Source organism: Raphanus sativus, chromosome 1, assembly GCF_000801105.2.
Source record: "Raphanus sativus cultivar WK10039 chromosome 1, ASM80110v3, whole genome shotgun sequence".
Lineage (NCBI taxonomy): Eukaryota > Viridiplantae > Streptophyta > Magnoliopsida > Brassicales > Brassicaceae > Raphanus > Raphanus sativus.
Genome location: NC_079511.1, coordinates 10546174 through 10570399, shown reverse-complemented (window position 1 = coordinate 10570399; position 24226 = coordinate 10546174). Strand labels below are relative to the sequence as shown.

The window sequence follows — 24226 nt, the reverse complement described above, 5'->3', positions numbered from 1 at the left end:
ACCGTAGAACAACACACAAATATGTCAAAACAGAATAAAGTATGAATCTATAACAAGAACATACACTTTTGGCTCAACTTTATCCAAGTTTTGAAAATTCCCCAATTGTGTTTATGTAAATCATTAAAAGTGAAAACATATATTATGAAAAATAAACATTGCACGGATGTGCGGATCAAAGACTAGTTTTCAATTAAAAGAGGAAACATAAATTGGTGGTCCGTTCTTTTCATTTGATTGAAAATAATAGAAACCACATCATAACTATGATAAATTTTAAATTAGCTGAGTAGCTTTATTTATGAGGGAAATTTATATAGACAATCTGGATAGTGTAATAAAACTGGCAGAAGATAACATAAATATCCCAAACAATAAGGTCAAGAACATAATGTATAGAACTGCAACAAACTTACATATGGATTAAAGGCAACCTACAGCCCATAAAAAAGACAATGGAAACATGAATTTAAATCAAATTTCAATAGCCAAAGAATTCATTCGAACCTTGGAAATTAAAAAGGACTAGACACACAAAAAATAAAAAGATAGAACATCAGATGAGACTTGGTATCTTACTTATGAGTTACATAGAACGAGCTTAATAATACGAAGGTGGAGGAGGAGATTTGTATTCGGCGTTTGGAGATGGAGAGTATGTTGGTGGTGGTGGAGATGTGTAGACATATGGTGGTGGTGGCGATTTGTAGTCAACCTTTGGTGATGGAGAGTAAACCGCTGGTGGAGGTGGTGAACTGTAGACATAAGGTGGTGGAGGAGATTTGTACTCAATCTTTGGAGAAGGAGAGTAATATGGTGGTGGAGGTGGAGAGCTGTAGACATATGGTGGTGGAGGAGATTTGTACTCAACCTTTGGAGAAGGGGAGTAATATGGTGGTGGAGGTGGAGAGCTGTAGACATATGGTGGAGGAGGAGATTTGTACTCGACCTTTGGAGAAGGAGAGTAATATGGTGGTGGGGGTGGAGAGCTGTAGACATACTGTGGTGGAGGAGATTTGTACTCGACCTTTGGAGAAGGAGAGTAATATGGTGGTGGGGGTGGAGAGCTGTAGACATACGGTGGTGGTGGAGATTTGTACTCGACCTTTGGGGATGGAGAGTAATATGGTGGTGGGGGAGGAGAGCTGTAAACATACGGTGGTGGAGGAGATTTGTACTCCACCTTTGGAGAAGGAGAGTAATACAGTGGTGGAGGTGGAGAGCTGTAAACATAGGGTGGTGGAGGAGATTTGTATTCAACCTTTGGAGAAGGGGAGTAATACGGTGGTGGGGGTGGAGAGCTATAGACATATGGTGGTGGAGGAGATTTGTATGTGGGCTTAGGGGAAGGAGAGTAGTAAGGTGGTGGTGGGGAGCTGTAAACGTATGGTGGTGGAGGAGATTTGTATGCATGCTTAGGAGTAGGCGAGTAGTATGGTGGTGGTGGAGAGCTGTAAACGTATGGTGGTGGAGGAGATTTGTATGCATGTTTAGGTGAAGGTGAGTAATAAGGTGGGGGAGGTGGAGAATGGTAAACATATGGTGTTGGAGGAGATTTGTACTCAATCTTTGGAGAAGGAGAGTAACATGGAGGAGGAGGTGGACAAACACAAACATGTGGGTGTGGTGGCGATTTGTATACCACCTTAGGTGATGGTGAATAGTATGGTGGTGGTGGAGAGTTGTAAACATATGGTGGTGGTGGAGATTTGTATGCAGGTTTTGGTGAAGGAGAGTAATAAGGTGGAGGTGGGGAGCTGTAGACATATGGTGGTGGTGGAGATTTGTACGAGGGCTTGGGGGAAGGAGAATAGTATGGTGGTGGGGGAGAACTGTACACATATGGTGGTGGTGGTGATTTGTATGCGGGCTTGGGAGTAGGAAAATAGTATGGCGGTGGAGGAGAACTGTAGACATATGGTGGTGGAGGAGATTTGTATGCGGGCTTAGGAGAAGGAGAGTAGTATGGTGGGGGCGGAGAGCTGTAGACATACGGAGGTGGTGGAGTTTTGTATACAGGTTTAGGTGATGGAGAATAATAAGGTGGGGGTGGGGAGCTGTAGATGTATGGCGGTGGTGGAGACTTGTATACGGGCTTGGGTGAAGGCGAGTAGTATGGTGGTGGTGGAGAGTTGTAGACATATGGTGGTGGTGGAGATTTGTATGCGGGTTTAGGAGAAGGAGAATAGTATGGTGGTGGTGGAGAGCTGTAGACATATGGTGGTGGTGGAGATTTGTATGCGGGGTTAGGAGAAGGAGAATAGTATGGTGGTGGTGGAGAGCTGTAAACGTATGGAGGTGGTGGAGACTTGTATACGGGCTTGGGTGAAGGCGAGTAGTATGGTGGTGGTGGAGAGCTGTAGACATATGGTGGTGGTGGAGATTTGTATGCGGGTATAGGAGAAGGAGAATAGTATGGTGGTGGTGGAGAGCTGTAGACATATGGTGGTGGTGGAGATTTGTATGCGGGTTTAGGAGAAGGGGAATAGTATGGTGGTGGTGGAGAGCTGTAAATGTATGGAGGTGGTGGAGATTTGTATGATGGTTTGGGTGAAGGAGAGTAATAAGGTGGTGGTGGAGAGCTGTAAACGTATGGTGGAGGTGGAGATTTGTATGTGGGTTTGGGTGAAGGCGAGTAGTATGGTGGTGGTGGGGAGCTGTAAACATATGGTGGAGGTGGAGATTTGTATATTGGCTTAGGCGAAGGTGAGTAATATGGTGGTGGTGGAGAGCTGTAGACGTAAGGAGGTGGTGGAGATTTGTAATCAACCTTAGGAGAAGGTGAGTAGTATGGTGGTGGTGGAGAGTTGTAAATGTATGGAGGTGGTGGAGATTTGTGTGCTGGTTTTGGAGAAGGTGAATAGTATGGTGGTGGTGGTGGAGAAGTGTAGACATAAGGTGGTGGAGGAGATTTGTAATCAATTTTAGGAGAGGGTGAGTAGTATGGGGGTGGTGGTGGTGAGTTGTAAACGTAAAGGGGTGGTGGTGGAGAGCTATAGACATAAGGAAGTGGTGGAGACTTGTAGTCTACCTTAGGAGAAGGTGAGTAGTATGGTGGTGGGGGTGGAGAACTGTACACGTATGGATGTGGTGGTGGGAAGCTGTAGACGTAAGGAGGTGGTGGAGATTTGTAGTCCACTTTTGGAGAAGGTGAGTAAGATGGTGGTGGTGGCGAACTATAGACGTAAGGAGGTGGTGGAGATTTGTAATCCACCTTTGGAGAAGGTGAGTAGTATGGGGGTGGTGGTGGAGAACTGTAGACGTAAGGAGGTGGTGGAGATTTATAATCCACTTTAGGAGATGGCGAATAGTATGGTGGAGGTGGAGAGCTGTATACGTAAGGAGGTGGTGGAGATTTGTACATTGGTGGTGGTGGAGAGCTATAAGTGTAGGGCTCATAAGAAGCAGCAACCATTGTTGCCATGATAACGAAACCAAGAGCATAAACGAGATGGGCTGAACGCCTCATCTCGGGAGAAGATGTCATTCGTAGTTTGATTGCTTCTCCAACACTTCACTGCTTTGGTTTTTGTTTTATTTTTTTTATGGTTCTATATTACTTGTGTGTATGCCTTTATATAGCCTCTGGGGTTTTACAATTTTTTCTATTTGTTTGGCTTGCATCTCAGTAATTGTGGAAGCATGTCTGCGTCAATCTTTCGTGAAACGTGCAAGAACGTGCATCAAATGTCAACGAACAGCTTGTTATTTTTATTCTTTCAGGTTCGTGAAGAAAGATGCATATCATTGTTCAATCATTTTGTCAACGACCCAATTAATTTGTTTCTTATTCTTCTTTGTTGATCTTTTCTTCCTTATTGATTTTGGTTGGAGAAACTAGTTGAACTTTGCAAAGTTGGAACCAGTTTAAGATGTACGATGCTCGTATTTCTTTTTTCCCATTTGTTCTCTATGATTGATACTAAAAGAGTAAAAGTAACTAATGTTTGTTCGGTAACTTTGTTGGTTGTAGTTTCAAAACAACAAAAAAACTTTGCTGGTTGATTGATACTAACGTTGTCTATATAATGTTCTTGCGGCAAGATTTCGATAATGTCATAAATTCATTATATTACATAATGTTGGGCCCATTTGGTGGTAATATTAAATGTTTAGATGACTATACTTTATATGATTTGGACAGTATTTGGTAAAACTTAGGTTGAATGGAACCTTTATCGGACGTCTGTTTCACATCGGATTCGGAATCTTGCAGAATCTAATTTGCAAAACGCTTCTAAAATATTTTATTAAAAACACATTGGAAACTTACGATTTCTTTTCCGAATCACGTTTCCATTTAAAAAATACAATATTATAAATAAATAAAATTTAAAAATCTTATTTTTGTATAAAATCTAAAACTTAATAGTAACTAAATAAAAATAAATAAATATACAAATAATAAAGTGTACTATAAATTATCTTTATGCATTGAGGTTTTTTTTAGATATTTATCATATATATATATATAATATATATATTCAAAAATATGGTGTCAATTATTTATGAAATATTAAAAAAATAATTAGAGTGAAATCATTTAAATTTATTATAAATAAATAAATGCTTTATTTTAAATTTCAATCATATAATTAGAGTCATAAATTTTGTAAATTTTATATTAATATATGTGTGATATATAATATATATAATATATATATGAGTATACACTTCCAACACGTAAATGTCTCCTAATTGTTTTTTAAAGATTTGCTTTTACATTTCCATGCGATTCTGCTTCCGCTTATCCTTTTTTTTGTTCCATGTAACATAAAACATTATTTGGAGATTTTTTTTAAAAAATTCTTTTTTTTATAAATTGGAATTTTGGATCATTTAAATCTAAATCTCTATGTTTTTAAGTTATGCGATTTTTTATTAAGTACAAAAATTGAATTTTGATAGTTAATGATATGGTCAAATCTCCTAAATAATGTTTTAAAGTTCTTTAATAGTCGTTAAGGACAAAAGTCCCAAAGCTAACCTTTATTAATGGTTAAAATACAAATATATATTTTCACAACTTATTTAATTATTTATTAAATGTATAAAAATAATGATACTAAAATTTTCAATAAAAATCTATTTTTTCTTGTCAAAAACAGTTTTCCTGGAATTTGTTTTTTTGAAAATTTCTTTTAGAAAAACTATTTTTCCTTAAAAAAAACTTTAGAAAGACCTTTATTTATGTTAATGATATATTTCCGTATGTAAATTTGAATGTACACTTTTGATATCAAGTTAAGGAAGATCTTCCTCAAACTTTATGAATATGTTCATATTCAAGAATATCTTACTAAATATATATAATTCAAATTCAGTTGGGAAAGTTTTACTTTTACACTTTTTGTAGTATCACTATTCAATTTTACCTTCAATAGAATGATATTATCATAAATACCTAAATTATTAATGGATAAAAGACAAAAATGACCCTATCTAACCTAGATTTTTTTATGAATCATTGTCTCTCTCGAAAGAGAATCCGGCTACGAGATTAAGGTTTTCTCTCTCATGTAGCCGACAGCGATAAGAGCAATCACACTCGTTGACGGAGAATTAAGATTCAAAAGCTCAAAAATGTCTGCTCCTCTACACGATTCGCAACTCGTATGTTTCTTATTTATGTTTTTTTTTTGCTTCAAGTAATTTTTTGATTTTGTTCTTTCTGTTATCAGAAATTAAAAGAAGGTTGGTTTAGACTTATCATTTCCCTGGTTCGTTCTAAAAGAAAGAGTTTAGATAGTCAGCATTGAGTTTTTTTCGGAAAACTTATAACCTTTTATAAATCTGAGTTTCAAGTAATTCTAAGATGTGCGAACTTGAGAAGTGTTATTTTGTATTATCCTCTATTCTTTGTAAGATTATTGTTGAAATGCTTGAACATTATGCTTGGATAAGTTATTTTTAGACCATGATTAAAAGTCATCATCGTTTTATAAAGTATTTTTGTTTTATTTTGTTTTGTGGTTAAATAGCAATGAATTTTGCACAACTTTGAGATTACTTGCCAGGATTTATGAAGCTGAGACAGAACCACCAGACAATTCAAAACTAATTATCAATCATTAAAATTTGGATTATGTCTATAAGATTCCTGATATATTAGGAAAGGAAAAAAATATTCAAATAGATAACTCTTACACTGGAAGCATTATGAAACTGGTTAGAAGGACTAGTGTTCAATTTTCAGGGGATCTGTTCCAGTTCTTATGACGCATCTACAGCCACCCAAGTGTTGTGGGCACAGAACCGGATCGACCTAGTTGGTTTCATAAGGTAAGTAGAATGTAGAATCGTATGTAATTTTTCATAGTTTGTAATAATATAATTATCCAGTGTTAAGAAAAAATATTTATCTAAGGCTATTTCTCTTAAAATATTTATAGTTCGGACATCAATTATCATTTAAACGCAAACAAATAACTACTTTTTGTCATGTAATTTTAAACATGTGGTTAATATACCACTAAATTCTCATAAACACATTCAAACAACCTGATATAAATCTCTAATATAACCGACTTTATCTCATACCCAGATCCTTAAAGCCATATATTTTTTCTTCAAATGCATTAGACGTTTAACTGTCACTTGATACGACCATACTTTCATCCAAACACGAATAAATATCAAATTTCATTGATAAAGCCAATTTAACGACGCGGTTAGTCAACCGCTAAAATGTTTTTAATTAACATATGTTTATGCCATACGAGGAAATTTGCAAAAAATATTCTCTAAGTTTTAAATTCAAGAAAAAAGCTCTTCAATAGACACTAGTAAGTATAAGTAAATTATTTTCATTGACCAAACTATTCCAAACATATGTTTAATCGATAGTTAAAACCTTATTACCACATGTATAAACAATTAAACATCACTACTAATTTTTTTGGTAGAAAACATCCCTGATATAATCGACCAATTCTCCTCTCCAAATCCCTATCTTCTCCTCCAAATCCTTTATTCGAAATTATCTCTTCATAAATCTCTCAGTCTCAGATAATAAAGGTGCATAAGACAAAACATAGTCTAGGAAAATTAAGGTTTATAACGTTGTGGCGTAATTATTTATGACGGTTGAGTTAGAATTTATTTTCGCTTAAATTAGTAAGTTCATGCATTATATGTAAATGTCTCCATTTAGATAATATGAGTGTAGTTTTCGATTAAAAGAGGAAACAGAAATTGGGGGTCCGTTCTTTTCATTTAATTGAAAATAATAGAAACCACATCATAACTATGATAAATTTTGAATTTATCAGAGTAGCTTTATTAATTTTTAAACCAAATTAACCAAAAACCGAAATCGAATGGGATCCGGTATTACTTAGGATAAAGTCGTTTTCTAACTTTGTTACATGAACCAAACCGAAAAACTGAATCAAAAATGAACCAAGAACTAAATGCGCAAGGCTAATGTAAATGTTGAAATTATTAATTTTGAATATATGTGTACGTGATTTAAAGTTTAACATGAAACTTATTAATATATTGATTAACATTTTTATCCTACGATAAAACATGTTAGTCGATATTTTAACTTATATAACTAAATCTATATTTAAAATAGATCAAAAATATTTTTTCTATGGTTACATAATTAAAACAACATACATCCAAAACAAAAATAATAATATGACCAGCAACACAATATACAGTATCAGAAATTTAACTAAAGAAGTGTGTTGCCAGAAAAAAGTTAACTAAAGAAGTTAAGTGCAAACATTAAATTGTTGTGTTTGACTTAACATATTTATCGTAGTTAACATAAATACCAGCACGGCGGACAATAGTGCTAAAAACCGCTATCTAATATAAAAATTTGAACTTTATATTCAACATTAGATCCAAATATTAATAGTTTAATTTCATAAAACTCTAATAAATGTTTATTTTACAAATTAAAATGAATAAAATTAGAGCAAAATAAAAGAAAAAGATTCATAGTTTATAAATGGACCTTAAACCGTAGAACAACACACAAATATGTCAAAACAGAATAAAGTATGAATCTATAACAAGAACATACACTTTTGGCTCAACTTTATCCAAGTTTTGAAAATCCCCCAATTGTGTTTATGTAAATCATTAAAATTGAAAACATATATTATGAAGAATAAACATTGCACGGATGTGCGGATCAAAGACTAGTTTTCAAGAGGAAACATAAATTGGTGGTCCGTTCTTTTCATTTGATTGAAAATAATAGCAACCACATCATAACTATGATAAATTTTAAATTAGCTGAGTAGCTTTATTTATGAGGGAAATTTATATAGACAATCTGGATAGTGTAATAAAACTGGCAGAAGATAACATAAATATCCCAAACAATAAGGTCAAGAACATAATGTATAGAACTGCAACAAACTTACATATGGATTAAAGGCAAACATGTAGCCCATAGAAAAGACAATGGAAACATGAATTTAAATCAAATTTCAATAGCCAAAGAATTCATTCGAACCTTGGAAATTAAAAAGGACTAGACACACAAAAAATAAAAAGATAGAACATCAGATGAGACTTGGTATCTTATTTATGAGTTACATAGAACGAGTTTAATAATACGAAGGTGGGGGAGGAGATTTGTATTCGGCCTTTGGAGATGGAGAGTATGTTGGTGGTGGTGGAGATGTGTAGACATATGGTGGTGGTGGCGATTTGTAGTCAACCTTTGGTGATGGAGAGTAAACCGCTGGTGGAGGTGGTGAACTGTAGACATAAGGTGGTGGAGGAGATTTGTACTCAATCTTTGGAGAAGGAGAGTAATATGGTGGTGGAGGTGGAGAGCTGTAGACATATGGTGGTGGAGGAGATTTGTACTCGACCTTTGGAGAAGGAGAGTAATATGGTGGTGGGGGTGGAGAGCTGTAGACATATGGTGGTGGAGGAGATTTGTACTCCACCTTTGGAGAAGGAGAGTAATATGGTGGTGGGGGAGGAGAGCTGTAGACATACGGTGGTGGAGGAGATTTGTACTCCACCTTTGGAGAAGGAGAGTAATACGGTGGTGGAGGTGGAGAGCTGTAAACATATGGTGGTGGAGGAGATTTGTATTCAACCTTTGGAGAAGGGGAGTAATACGGTGGTGGGGGTGGAGAGCTATAGACATATGGTGGTGGAGGAGATTTGTATGTGGGCTTAGGGGAAGGAGAGTAGTAAGGTGGTGGTGGGGAGCTGTAAACGTATGGTGGTGGAGGAGATTTGTATGCATGCTTAGGAGTAGGCGAGTAGTATGGTGGTGGTGGAGAGCTGTAAACGTATGGTGGTGGAGGAGATTTGTATGCATGTTTGGGTGAAGGCGAGTAATAAGGTGGGGGAGGTGGAGAATGGTAAAGATATGGTGTTGGAGGAGATTTGTACTCAATCTTTGGAGAAGGAGAGTAACATGGAGGAGGAGGTGGACAAACACAAACATGTGGGTGTGGTGGCGATTTGTATACCACCTTAGGTGATGGTGAATAGTATGGTGGTGGTGGAGAGTTGTAAACATATGGTGGTGGTGGAGATTTGTATGCAGGTTTCGGTGAAGGAGAGTAATAAGGTGGAGGTGGGGAGCTGTAGACATATGGTGGTGGTGGAGATTTGTACGCGGGCTTGGGGGAAGGAGAATAATATGGTGGTGGGGGAGAACTGTACACATATGGTGGTGGTGGTGATTTGTATGCGGGCTTGGGAGTAGGAGAATAGTATGGTGGTGGAGGAGAACTGTAGACATATGGTGGTGGAGGAGATTTGTATGCGGGCTTAGGAGAAGGAGAGTAGTATGGTGGGGGCGGAGAGCTGTAGACATACGGAGGTGGTGGAGTTTTGTATACAGGTTTAGGTGATGGAGAATAATAAGGTGGGGGTGGGGAGCTGTAGACGTATGGCGGTGGTGGAGACTTGTATACGGGCTTGGGTGAAGGCGAGTAGTATGGTGGTGGTGGAGAGTTGTAGACATATGGTGGTGGTGGAGATTTGTATGCGGGTTTAGGAGAAGGAGAATAGTATGGTGGTGGTGGAGAGCTGTAGACATATGGTGGTGGTGGAGATTTGTATGCGGGTTTAGGAGAAGGAGAATAGTATGGCGGTGGTGGAGAGCTGTAAACGTATGGAGGTGGTGGAGACTTGTATACGGGCTTGGGTGAAGGCGAGTAGTATGGTGGTGGTGGAGAGCTGTAGACATATGGTGGTGGTGGAGATTTGTATGCGGGTATAGGAGAAGGAGAATAGTATGGTGGTGGTGGAGAGCTGTAGACATATGGTGGTGGTGGAGATTTGTATGCAGGTTTAGGAGAAGGAGAATAGTATGGTGGTGGTGGAGAGCTGTAAATGTATGGAGGTGGTGGAGATTTGTATGATGGTTTGGGTGAAGGAGAGTAATAAGGTGGTGGTGGAGAGCTGTAAACGTATGGTGGAGGTGGAGATTTGTATGTGGGTTTGGGTGAAGGCGAGTAGTATGGTGGTGGTGGGGAGCTGTAAACATATGGTGGAGGTGGAGATTTGTATATTGGCTTAGGCGAAGGTGAGTAATATGGTGGTGGTGGAGAGCTGTAGACGTAAGGAGGTGGTGGAGATTTGTAATCAACCTTAGGAGAAGGTGAGTAGTATGGTTGTGGTGGAGAGTTGTAAATGTATGGAGGTGGTGGAGATTTGTATGCTGGTTTTGGAGAAGGTGAATAGTATGGTGGTGGTGGTGGAGAAGTGTAGACATAAGGTGGTGGAGGAGATTTGTAATCAGTTTTAGGAGAGGGTGAGTAGTATGGGGGTGGTGGTGGTGAGTTGTAAACGTAAGGGGGTGGTGGTGGAGAGCTATAGACGTAAGGAGGTGGTGGAGACTTGTAGTCTACCTTAGGAGAAGGTGAGTAGTATGGTGGTGAGGGTGGAGAACTGTACACGTATGGAGGTGGTGGTGGGGAGCTGTAGACGTAAGGAGGTGGTGGAGATTTGTAGTCCACTTTTGGAGAAGGTGAGTAATATGGTGGTGGTGGCGAACTATAGACGTAAGGAGGTGGTGGAGACTTGTAATCCACCTTTGGAGAAGGTGAATAGTATGGCGGTGGTGGTGGAGAACTGTAGACGTAAGGAGGTGGTGGAGATTTATAATCCACTTTAGGAGATGGCGAATAGTATGGTGGAGGTGGAGAGCTGTATACGTAAGGAGGTGGTGGAGATTTGTAGTCAACTTTCGGTGCAGGAGAATTGTACATTGGTGGTGGTGGAGAGCTATAAGTGTAGGGTTCATAAGAAGCAGCAACCATTGTTGCCATGATAACGAAACCAAGAGCATAAACGAGATGGGCTGAACGCCTCATCTCGGGAGAAGATGTCATTCGTAGTTTGATTGCTTCTCCAACACTTCACTGCTTTGGTTTTTGTTTTATTTTTTTTTATGGTTCTATATTACTTGTGTGTATGCCTTTATATAGCCTCTGGGGTTTTAACATTTTTTCTTTTTGTTTGGCTTGCATCTCACTATCTCAGTAATTGTGGAAGCATGTCTGCGTCAAACTTTCGTGAAACGTGCAAGAACGTGCATCAAATGTCAACGAACAGCTTGTTATTTTTATTCTTTCAAGTTCGTGAAGAAAGATGCATATCATTGTTCAATCATTTTGTCAACGACCCAATTAATTTGTTTCTTATTCTTCTTTGTTGATCTTTTCTTCCTTATTGATTTTGGTTGGAGAAACTAGTTGAACTTTGCAAAGTTGGAACCAGTTTAAGATGTACGATGCTCGTATTTCTTTTTTCCCATTTGTTCTCTATGATTGATACTAAAAGAGTAAAAGTAACTAATGTTTGTTCGGTAACTTTGTTGGTTGTAGTTTCAAAACAAAACAAAAAACTTTGCTGGTTGATTGATACTAACGTTGTCTATATAATGCTCTTGCGGCAAAATTTCGATAATGTCATAAATTCATCATATTACATATTGTTGGGCCCATTTGGTGGTAATATTAAATGTTTAGATGAACTATACTTTATATGATTAGGACAGTATTTGGTAAAACTTATGTTGAATGGAAGTTTTATCGGACGTCTGTTTCACGTTTTGGAATCAGAATTGAATTCGGAATCTTGCAGAATTTCGCAAAACGCTTCTAATATATCTTATCTAAAAACACATTGGAAGCTTACGAATATTTTTTGGATTCACGCTTCCATTTTAAAAATACAATATCATAAACAAATAAAATTTAAAAATCTTGTTTTTGTATAAAATCTACAGCTTAATAGTAACTAAATAAAAAATATAAATATACAAATATTAAAGTGTACTATAAATTATCTTTATGCATTGAGGTTTTTATTAGATATTTATCATATATATATATTCAAATATTGTGTGGATTTCACAATTTTAACGTGAATTCATTTCAAATTATTATAAATAAATAAATGCTTTATTTTAAATTTTAATCATATAACTAGAGTCATAAATTTTGTAATTCTATATTATATATTTGTATATATATATATATATATATATATATATGAATATACACTTCTAACACGTACATGTTTCCTTAATTTTTTTTAAAGATTTGCTTCTATATTTCCATGCGATTCCGCTTCCGCTTATCCTTTTCGTTTCCATGTAACATAAAACATTATTTGGAGATATAAAAAAAAAATTATTTTTATAAATTATAATTTTGGATCATTTAAATTTAAATCTCTATGTTTTTAAGTTATGCGATTTGATTTTTTATTTAGTACAGAAAGTTGAAATTTTGATAGTTATGAAATTGTCAAATCTCCTAAATCTATTCTATTAATTCTCATGTATGACCAATTGATATATGTTGAGTCCAATTTTATTTCTTTTATTCAGAGATAAAGTAAAATGTATATATCAAATTTACGTAACCGTTTGCTTCTATATGATAAATTTTTTTGAACGTGGACGTATAATGTGTTTAGTGGCCCCCCGCACATAACCCTAATATAACTGTCCTATTAATAATTAAGCATATGTTTACTGTCATGTATACACTTTGTTTTTCATATATTTATTGACTATTACTCTAACGTAACCATTTGTTATCAATATATAGTTCACCAATAATATGTGTTTAGTTATGCAACATGACAAATTTAATATAATTACTAGATTCTGACATGTTTTTTAAAAATGGATATATTATTTATTTTACATTTTTTTGAAATTTAATTTTTATATTTGTGTTTTTAGTCATATTTATATTTTTCGTTGTATAATATTTTCTTAAATAATTAATAAGAGATTTTAATAATTGTATTAAAATAATTAGACCACATCTATATCAATAGATCATATTGTTGTTTTGATAGAATGAATCAAAGCTTCTTACTAATGATTTTAAAAAACATTTTACAAAATATGATTACAAAGAAAAACACAAATATCTATCAATAATATTAAAATTGAAATATGTCCTATTGATATTAGTTTGGTCCAAAAAATGTTACTACATAATCAATATTACATTGGACTCATATATCAATATAAAACTAATTATATAAAAATAACGACCTTTTACTATACATATATACACGTAACATTCACTGTAATCCCAAATTTTTAGGAGCCCATTTTTCCAAATTCAATTTTATTACAGTTATATTAATAACAAAACAAAATGAATAAATGATGATCATATTTATATTAACAACTGATAACAACATATACAGATATAATACATTTTTTGTAAGCGGTTTAGTTATTGTGTCTACTTTTTCTTTTGACTAAGGTTCTAATGGGTTGATATTAATAAGTTGTGTCCACCTAATTATTTTATAACTGTATCTAAATAATTATAATCACCTTCTAAATATTGATATATGTTATGTTTAATTATTTATTTATTCTATTAATAATAACTAACTTCTATTTATTTTTTATAATTGTACCTACTTTAATATTGTTACTAACCACGTCATATGTTTATTATTATTGAGTTTTGATGAACATTCAATTCTCTCAGAAATTATTCATGCTACAAATTTTCAAAAACAGTTATGTTTCTTGGTGATTTAACTCAGTTCCAAAGAAACCTAGGAAAAAACAATTATATTTCTCAACAGGTATTTGTGTTTGAAAAAATTTCTGAAATTTTTTTCATCAACACTATAAAAAACAGTTATATTCTCAACGGGTATTTATAATTTCTGAACTTTTATATTTCTCAATGTTTTCTTACATTGAAAAAATGAACATTGGCAGAATTATTATATATTAAATAAGTGTGGATTGGTGGATTTCGGATCGTGGTTACCTGTCGATCCGCAAATTATTAAAAAAAATAAAATTAAAAAAAAATTAAAAAATACAGAAATTTTAAAATAATAATTTAGAATTTAAATCATGTATGAATTTTTTATTATAAATATATTTTAATAATAACTAAAGTGAAGCAGGTGCGAATACAAAATTATCTGTTTGCGAATTGTGCGGGTCATATTTTTTAACCAAAGAAAAACTGAAAATCCGCGGGTTGGTGGGTCAACGGGGCGAGTTCGACCTGAAACCCAGCCTTAACTGTGCGTATACCAGATCAATTTTTAAATTGTTATTATTTAATAAAATATATTTTGATTAAAATTTATACACAAATATGATTACAAAAAATACAAATATAACCAGAAAGAAAAAAGAAATATCAAAAATTAAATTTAAAACAAAAAAATATATCCGTCCTTTTAAGGACGGGTCAAAATATATTTCTCAATGGGTTAACTAAACCCGCGGATTTCAATTTTCAATTTTCAACCCGCGGGTTTTAGTTTTAGACGAAAAAAAATTGAAATCCGCGGGTTGGCGGGTTCGACTGCAATATACCGGATCAATTTTTAAATTGTTATTATTTAATAAAATATACTTTGGTTAAGATTTATACATAAATATGATTATAAAAAAATTATATATATAATCACAAAGAAAAAATAGATATGAGAATTAAATTAAAACAAAAATATACCCGCCCTTTAAAGGGCGGGTCAGAATCTAGTAATGTTTTAAAGTTCTTGTCTCTGTAATAGCCGTTAAGGACAAAAGTTCCAAAGCTAACTTTTATTAATGGTTAAAATACAAATATATATTTTCACAATTTTATTTAATTATTTATTAAATTTGTAAAATAAAAGATACTAAAATTTCATTAAAAACTATTTTTTCTTTTCAAAAACAGTTTTCTTGGAATTTTTGTTTTGAAAATTTCTTTTAGAAAACTATTTTTCCTAAAAAAACTTTAGAAAGACCTTTATTTATGTTTATGATATATTACCGAATGTAAATTTGAATGTAAATTTTGCTACCTGTGTAAATCCCAAATGTAAATTTGAATGTACAATTTTGATATCGAATTAAGGAAGATCTTCCTCAAACTTTATGAATATATTCATATTCAAGAATATCTTACTAAATATATATAATTCAAATTCAGTTGGAAAAATTTTACTTTTACACTTTTTGTATTATCACTATTCAACTTTACCTTCAATAGAATGACATTTTCATAAATACCTAAATCATTAATGGATAAAAGACAAAATAACCCTAACTAACCTAGATTTTTTATGAATCATTGTCTCTCTCGAAAGAGAATCCGGCTACGAGATTAAGGTTTTCTCTCTCAAGTTTCCGACACTGATAAGAGCAATCACACTCGTTTACGTAGAATTAAGATTTAAAATATCAAAAATGTTTGCTCTTCTACACGATTCGCAACTCGTATGTGTTTCTTATTTGTATTTATTTTTTTGTTTGCTTCAAGTAATTTTTTGATTTTGTTCTTTCTGTTATCAGAAAATAAAAGAAGGTTGGTTTAGACTTATCATTTCCCTAGTTTGATCTAAAAGAAAGAGTTTAGATAGTCACCATTGAGTTTTTTGAAAACTTATGACCCTTTATAAATCTGAGTTTCAAGTAATTCTAAGATGTGTGAACTCGAGAAGTGTTATCTTGTTTTATCCTATATTCTTTTTAAGATTATTGTTGAAATACTTGAACATTATGCTTGGATAAGTTATCTTTAGACCAAGATTAAAAGTCATCATCGTTTTGTTGTTGTACATGTATGTGTTTTTACTGTATAAAAATATTACAACTTTTAAAATACTTTAATATTTTTTAATTAGAAAAAAAAATAAAACCGAACAAAATATATATTATAACTGTAGATGTTGTAGTTTTGTTTAGGACTTATAAAATCGACACAGTAATAAGGTTAGCCTTTCTCCAGCGTTTGACAACTCAGCAGTTTAGAGTCATATGAGATTGACATGTCATTAACTGAAAAAAACTTGAAGAACCAATCAAATCATTTTGTTTCTACGCGTTTTCTACACGTCATCTCTCTACTGTCATATTTTTTTCTTTTGTTTTCTTTTCCGTTTACCATCTTTCGTTTATAGGTCTAGGTTACAGTTCGCGAGAAAGATAAGTGATAGACAGTTAAATCCAAATCTTGATCCGAGATTCTTCTTAGTCTGTCTAGCCATAGCCCATATTCTTCTTAGTTTGTCTTTCAGGGATGTTTCCGTAACGTTCTGCGACAAATCAAAGTCTCTTTTATGCCTGCCGTAATTGCGACGACCAGGTTAGTTTGGGTTAAACGGCGTTATGTCTTAATGTGCTTCAAACAACTCCTATGTGGGCTTATATAAATCAATAGGTAGACTGTAGTTGAAACTCTTTTGGTATCTGTTGATCAGAATGTTTTGTTAATACATGTCAGACTTGCTTGACGGTCGGGCTAGAGATCTCAGATAGGGAAGAAACCGCAGATGATGAATATGGTGATGGCGTTTACAGCTCCAGAAGGCTTTGTCATGAACAACCTCAAAGATCGTCTATCTTTCTATCGAATCCGAGTAGTCAAATTTTTTCTCTTCTCTTATTCTCTTTCATTGGAAAAGCCAGTTTAACCGAAGAGTTCATTTACCATTTGATTCCAGGAAAGATTGATCAAAAGATCCGTTACAAAAATCACATAAATCAGATTCGATGCAGAGAGGAACGCAAGTCAACTTTAGCGCAGGAAGCCAAGTTTTCGAGAAAAGAATGATCTGCTGCAATGGTGGTAACTAAATCCCTCGATTTTGAGTTTTAACATGAAATAGGATGAATTAAACACATACGTTGGAGTCACGAGATAGGGATTTACAATCACTATTCGGGTTTAGCCTAAACAAAAACATCTTTGCAGTCATATGCCTAACTAGGATCTTAGATCAATCTAATTTAGTCTAAAATTTAGGGAAGGTCGGAGATGTTATAGGGACATAAAGAGAAACAGAGACTCATTTGGAAACTTGGTGTTTCGTTGATAGTGTTAGATGCAGTAGTTTTTATCAATGTTTTTCTTCTATTGTGAGGTAGAGCCAAGTCTCGAGGATACACACCAGTTATGTTGAGTCCTGAGATCAAGTTGTTCGAGCCGAGCAGTGGTGGTGCCGCGGTGGACAGCGATAAGGCACTCCATTTTTCCAATCGAAGGGGAAGGAGGCTCGCATTGCTTCTGCGGAAGGACATATTTGTTAGGACGAGCACCTTATGATAAGGCCCTTATCAAAAGTAGACCCCCTTATGTTTGTAGTTGCAGCGTAAAGGTAGTTCTATCACGATCATTTGAAATTGAGCTTATGCTTCTTGAACTACTTAGTATATGATACACTTCTTAAGATTTTAAAATGATGGCCTGCTAAACTTTAAAATGATTTTTTAAGAAATTTTTTAAAATGTTCCTAGATCGGCTCCTACAGAGCTGAGGTTGTTGAAACATTATGTGTTACACAAGTATGCTCATAGACCATGCGTTCAGCGTCTGTGTGACAAATATAAACTTTATATGGGAGGAGATTTTCTATCAAGTACGTTATAGTAGGACTATGGATTTGAATCAGGTGTATAATTTCTAGAGAGTTGATATTGATAGAAAAAGAAAAGTTAGCAGAGTTGATATTGATAGAAAAAGAAAAGTTAGTAGAAAGGCACATATACTTGATAAATAGTGTTCTGTTCTTATTAGGATTTTACCATCGTTAATTGGTTTGTTAAGGCAATAGCGTGTGTAATATCATAAAGGCCAATAATCATTTAGCTTATTAGAAATAGACGAAGATGGTGATAATGTTAGCAGGTGTGATTTGCGAAAAGATGTGTTTTGGGGGAAAGGAAGTGAAAGGAAGACATGGTTAATAAAGTTCTTCACAGACTACAAATGTTAAATCCTATTTCTGGTTTAAATATTCACCTTTTCTAACATTTATTTGTGTGTAGCATATTCACAGAATCTCTCAACCGTTAAAATTACAAAGAAAAAGCCAATAAGAGAGACTGTAGGTCATGGAAGAAATAAATTATGAAAAGGTTATAAAAAAACACACTTTAGAAAATTTGCATAGGCCATGAAAGACTCATCCTAATCGGGTAAAGTAAAGGAGTTTTAGGTTTTTTTTTTTAAATAGAGCAATTTAATTGGGGATCTAATTGGATATTCAAGCAATAAAAACATTGAAAAAACTTGGAGAAAGAAACAGTATAAGTATGTCGTTTGGAAAACATTACATGAATGATTTAGTTTAAGTTCAAGTAAAATACATTAGTTCGTTATTATATAAATATAGAAATGTAAAATAAAATAAATGGAGGATTTTATCAATTAAAGTTACATATTCGTGTTGCACAACTTGGAAGAAACAATCATACTCAAAAGTCACTGATATTCCTTTATTTTTTAAAGGTTGTTTAAAAAAATATTATAAGCAAATACCAGTATCCAAAACAATAAAACATATACAGGAAAAAATAATAAAATAATATCTGATTAATTAATAAATACAATAAATTTATAAATTTATAGATTTTGAATTGGCTTTGTTCAAATATGTCATATATCAATAAAATAATAAGATAATAATTTTTAGAAAACTCTATGTAAATATAAAGTTATATTAAAATAATATTATATATATAATTATATAAATACAAATAATAATTTTTATTACTTTTTATATTGATAAGGAGTATATTATTAATTTTTTAAGGTTTCATATTATTTAATAAAATTAAAACTAAAACAATTTAAATTGTATGATGCATACTTCATATACTTAAATAATATCATAAGAAAATATAAAGTTCAGATTTATAAAATTTAGTGAATTATAATTTTTAACCCTATATAATACAATTTCTCTTAAAAGTACTATTAATCAAAGAAAAAAAATTGCATCCCGCGGCGTAGCGCGGATATTTACCTAGTTACTTTAAAAACTGATTAGAAAACAAATGCTATAAAAATAAAATTTAACTTTTAAGTAAAGCGCAACCAATCATCATTGTTTCTATACTGTTTTTTATTTACCTCAATACTGTTTTCGTCACGAGAAATTCTTGGATTCACCCCTAGAATGAACATTTAGGTTCACCCAACCAATATAATTTTTTTATTCCATATTCGATATCTTTTAAAAAAGAAATAAAATATTATCAAGTTTTATTATATTTTTAAAATAAAAATAAATAGAAAATAATAGTAGTCATAAAAATTATTTTATATTTAAAATACCGCCAACAAAACAATAAACCCTAAACTCTAAATTATAAACCCTAAATCCATGGTAAACGCTTGAAAAAATCCTAAATCTTTAGATTTTTTAAAAATATATATTTTTAACACAGTCAGCAAAATACTAAACCCTAAACTCTAAATACTAAACCCTAAACCCTTGGGTAAATCCTAAATCTTTAGATAAATCCTAAACTCTAGGATTTAGAATTTATCCAAATGTTTTGGATTTACCAAGGGTTTATGGTTTATCCAAGGGTTTATGGTTTAGGATTTAGGGTTTAGGGTTTAGTGTTTGGTTAACGGTATTAAAAATATATTTTTTTTAAACATGTTTTTGTTTACAATTAATATTATTTTTTATTTTTAATCTAAAATATAATATAACTTGATAATATTTTATTTCCTTCTTTTAAAGATATCGAATATAAAATAACAAAATTTTATTGGTTGGGTAAACCTAAAAGTTCACTCTAGGGGTGAATCTAAGAATTTCACTACTATCATTATCCTGCACAGAATTATTGTAACCAGAGTCGAGAAAATAAAGTTATAATTTTGGACTGGACGTTCAAGATTTATGTTTGGTGGTAAGACCAGCTCTGATTGTCTCTATATACGATGACAATAGTGAACTTATTGTATATTCAAGATTTATGTTTGGTGTTCAAGATTTATATATATGCTCCATTGCTACGGTGAACTTATTGTACCAACTTACCATCAGATTACCATGCATTGTTGGATCACTGTTATATTTTATATATTTTACATATATAGTATTTCATGTTTGTAAATTTATACACTTCTAAATGGGTAGCTCAAATTATGGATGAGGTTAAGCCTTAAACATTGTTAACGAACCAAAAATACGAAGACTGATTGGCTACATATGTTACACATCTTAGGCCCATTAGCTTAATAATCAGTGGGCATTTTTATAAGCTGATACCGACATGGAAACCAAACCCGATTATACTCCGGTGAATCCCAACTGTCGCTAAGGCCAATTAGCCTAATAATCAGTGAACTATTTTCTTTTTTTGGGGTAAAATGTCAAGATAGAACCGTGTAGGTTGAACTTTTTATAGTAATTAGGCTCACCCCGAAGGGCCACCTCGCCAGAAATCCCCTAAGGAATTTTTTAGCTAACCCAGTACTATTCCGCTGTCTCTGAGTATCGAACTGGCGACTTCAGGTAGTCATGTGTGAGAAAAATTGCAGGAATCACTAGGTCACCATACGCTTTTCAAAACTATGTAGGTTGAACTTTTTATAGTGACTGGCCTCACCCCGAAGGGCCACCTCGCCATAAATCTTCTAAGGAATTTTTTAGCTAACCCAGTATCACTCCGCTGTTCCTGAGTATCGAACTGGCTACCTCAGGTAGTCATGTGTGAGAAGAATCGTAGGAATCACTAGGCCATCATACGCTTCTCAAAACTGTGTAGGTTGAACTTTTTATAGTGACTGGGCTCACCCCGAAGGGCTACTTCGCTAGAAATTCCTTAAAGAATTTTTTAGCTAATCCAGTATCACCCCGCTATCTCTGAATATCGAACTGGCGACCTCAAGTAGTCATGTGTGAGAAGAATCGCAGGAACCACTAGACCACCATACGCTTCTCTCAGTGGGCTACTTTTATAAGCCGATTACCAATATTTTGTTGGCAAGAAGAATACGACACGCACTGTCACATAGTTGAAACAGAGGAGATATCTATAAATCATGTTTTTCAGACTGTCTACCAACTATTCAAACTTGGATTCTATCTAAGATACCTAAATCCACAACTGTTTCCATCAACATCAGTTTTTATATGGTTTGCTTTTTTAAGACTTCTAAAAAATATTAATTTTCGTATTCTTAAATTATGTGGTACATCTGGTAAAATTGGAATGCAAAGATTTATAAGAATATAAATAGGAATCTCCTTATCCCCAGGAAATCATGTGTATGGCATAAGTAAAGGCAACTTTTAGGGGTGATGGACAACTAATTGAGCTGACAATTCTAAGAGATGATGTTGTGGCAAATTCGATAACCAAGGACATGATGGATGACGGTATTACGTAGATGGTTTACGGAAATGACAAAATAAACTTTTGAGATAAGGATGGCTCTCCTTCGCAGAGGAAGCAAATACAATAAAAACTCTATAAACTAATAATATTGAGATTCTGATATTTAATTAATTTATAGAGTTACTAATCTAAAAAAAAAGATTTTTCTATTTTAAGATATATTCTTTTAAAGTAGAAAAAATAAATATTTTATTTTAGTGTATATACATTGATTAACGACCGACTGTCGGGTGGGATAGGGTCCACTGGCCGAGAGAACGGGAGTGGATGGTCTATTAGCTGTGAACGGGGCGTTATAAGTAGTATCAAAGCTGGTTAGCCGTCTCAGTTTTGACCTGAGGAGCATCTTGAGACCTGTCGTGGGGCGCAACAAGGGCGTTGCATTCTTTGAGAGGAGGTGAATTGTAACATCCCAAGTTGTGATATGTGAAAAGGCTTAAGAGAATTGATTTGGCTACCTATGTCACCAAAGTTGACTTACCTTTTCCGTCACACATCCGTTTACAACTCCAGAATTAAGCGTACTTAGACTGGAATAGTGAAAGGATGAGTGACCTATCGGAAAGTGATTCGCGATATCGTGTAAGTGAGGCCAAAGCACGGGAAAAGGTCGGGTGGTGATTGCAAGGTCAGGAGACAATGATTTCGAGTCTTTGGAAAAATTAAAGACCAACCGTCGGGTGGAATGGGATCCACTGGCCGAGAGAATGGGCGTGGGTGACCCATTAACCGTGGACGGTCGGGATGTTACATTTTTCCGTGTTGTAATCATCAGAGTATTCCGTCACATGATTACGGTGGTGTTATATCATCATTTTGTTGTGTGTTTTGTCCATTGGAAATAGTTCATGGCGGTTTGTATTTGATGGTCTTAGGTTTTGAAAGAATGTTAATGGCTATGTTTAAACAACAACCATGGAAACCGCCATGGATATACGAAGATGAAAAATAATAACTATGTGAAAATATATGAAAAAGGGACATAATAGATAAAAGCAGTGTTCTGAAATTCGATTCGGACTTGCAGTTCAACCGGTAAATCTGGTAATCTGGTATATACCAGTTTAAATTTTAGAAAAATCACTATTTAATAATCCGTTAAAACCCGAAAAATCTGGCTACCAGTTGAATTTGTATTAGGAGTGGGCAAAAAAACTTAATCGAACCGAGTAAAATCGAACCAGCCGAACCGAAACCGATTCAAACCAAAATCTATTATCAAATAGTATGGTTTAAGATATTCCCAATCTGAACCAACAGAAACCGATCTGAACCAACAGAAACCGATCTGAATTAAACCGAACCGATAAACCAATATATTTTTGTTATTATTTGAATTAAATATACTAACAATATATAATATATACTAAAATGTAAAACCAAAGTCACTATTAACTTTATTAACGATGTTGGTTTTATAAATTTTCTATTTATTTTAGTTAAATTTGGTTTGATTGTGTTTTTATAATTTTGTGATTTTTAAAGTTTTGTTTCAGTTTTATATTAGATTTAATTTACATAGTTTATTTTAAAAGACATTATTAATGGTGTTCATTAATTTTCTATTTACTTTAATTAGTTAACTTTGATTTGATTGTGTTTTTTTTATCAGTTTTTGTGATTTTTAGAGATTTTTGTTTCAGTTTTATATTGGATTTACTTTACATAATTTATTTTTTCGTAGTCATATAATTTCCTGACTATGCGAGTTTATGTTTTAAAAGATGAATTCTCTTTAAAACTAAACTCGAGGAAATCCGATTGAACGAAACCGAAACACAAGCCAAACCGAATATAAACCAAACCGAAACTGATCCAAATCAAATTAATTGTAGTTTATTTCATTTTGAATAATTTTGGAACCGAATTATCCAAACTGAACTGATAAAATAACCAAAATGTCTACCCCTAACTGGTACGTGACTTTTACTTATTTGATGTGAATAAAAGATCATATGATCATGTTGATAATGAATCTATTAACAAAATTAGTTAATGTAATTTAGTTTAAGTTTATTTTTGTTACGGATAATCTATCACAATTTTACGTCTTATATTTTACAATTTTATGTTTTATTTTTAGTTTATTTTGGACTTACAATTTAATTCTATTATACACATTAAACATTTAAATACTTAAAATTTTAATTCTTGATATATTTTTATTTCATAACTCTTAATTTGTTACAAAATAATTAAATAGTCTAATATTTTTTTGTATGTGAAATGAAAATGAAAATAAAGAAAACTAAAGTTAAATATTTTTCTAATATTCTTAAAACATAATATATTTTCAATAGCTAATATATTATTATATAACAAAATTAACTAATCTATTAAACTACGGTTCATTCAAAGTCGATCTATAACCTAATAACTCATCACCCGGAAAATTGTTTGGTTCAGTATCCATATCAAATTTCACAATACTAGATAAAAATCTATAAAACATCCAAAAAAGAAGGGTTACTCTCCACTTCTTCATCGAAATTGTTTTAATTTCTTTTATTTATATCAACGGTAACAGTTGTAAAGAATGTTTCTGTAAACTCATTTTGATATTAATATGTTTGATTTGTTGGGAAAAATATA

At 33.3% G+C, this 24226-nt stretch overlaps 2 protein-coding genes and 1 long non-coding RNA gene across 4 annotated transcripts; 1 reads left to right on the top strand and 2 right to left on the bottom strand.

Moving 5' to 3' along the window:
* Positions 1-363: 363 nt before the first annotated feature.
* LOC130512420 (extensin-2-like) lies at positions 364-3534 on the bottom strand. The gene has a single exon (XM_057010383.1). The coding sequence runs from the start codon at positions 3485-3487 to the stop codon at positions 602-604; it is 2886 nt and encodes a 961-aa protein (XP_056866363.1). The 5' UTR covers positions 3488-3534; the 3' UTR covers positions 364-601.
* A 4809-nt stretch (positions 3535-8343) lies between these two features.
* LOC130512421 (extensin-2-like) lies at positions 8344-11369 on the bottom strand. The gene has a single exon (XM_057010386.1). The coding sequence runs from the start codon at positions 11325-11327 to the stop codon at positions 8571-8573; it is 2757 nt and encodes a 918-aa protein (XP_056866366.1). The 5' UTR covers positions 11328-11369; the 3' UTR covers positions 8344-8570.
* Positions 11370-16366: 4997 nt separating this feature from the next.
* On the top strand, positions 16367-17719 carry LOC108858147 (uncharacterized). 2 transcript variants are annotated; one of them, XR_001950403.2, is made up of 4 exons: positions 16367-16577; positions 16716-16851; positions 16936-17057; positions 17360-17719. It is a non-coding gene; the product is annotated as an uncharacterized LOC108858147 (long non-coding RNA). The 2 variants fall into 2 exon arrangements; XR_008942809.1 differs by having other exon boundaries at positions 16936-17719.
* The last annotated feature ends 6507 nt before the right edge of the window (positions 17720-24226 follow it).

Bases quoted from the DNA above. Each gene is read 5' to 3' on its own strand.
- LOC130512420 (XM_057010383.1), bottom strand. From the start codon at position 3,487: ATGACATCTTCTCCCGAGATGAGGCGTTCAGCCCATCTCGTTTATGCT.
- LOC130512421 (XM_057010386.1), bottom strand. From the start codon at position 11,327: ATGACATCTTCTCCCGAGATGAGGCGTTCAGCCCATCTCGTTTATGCT.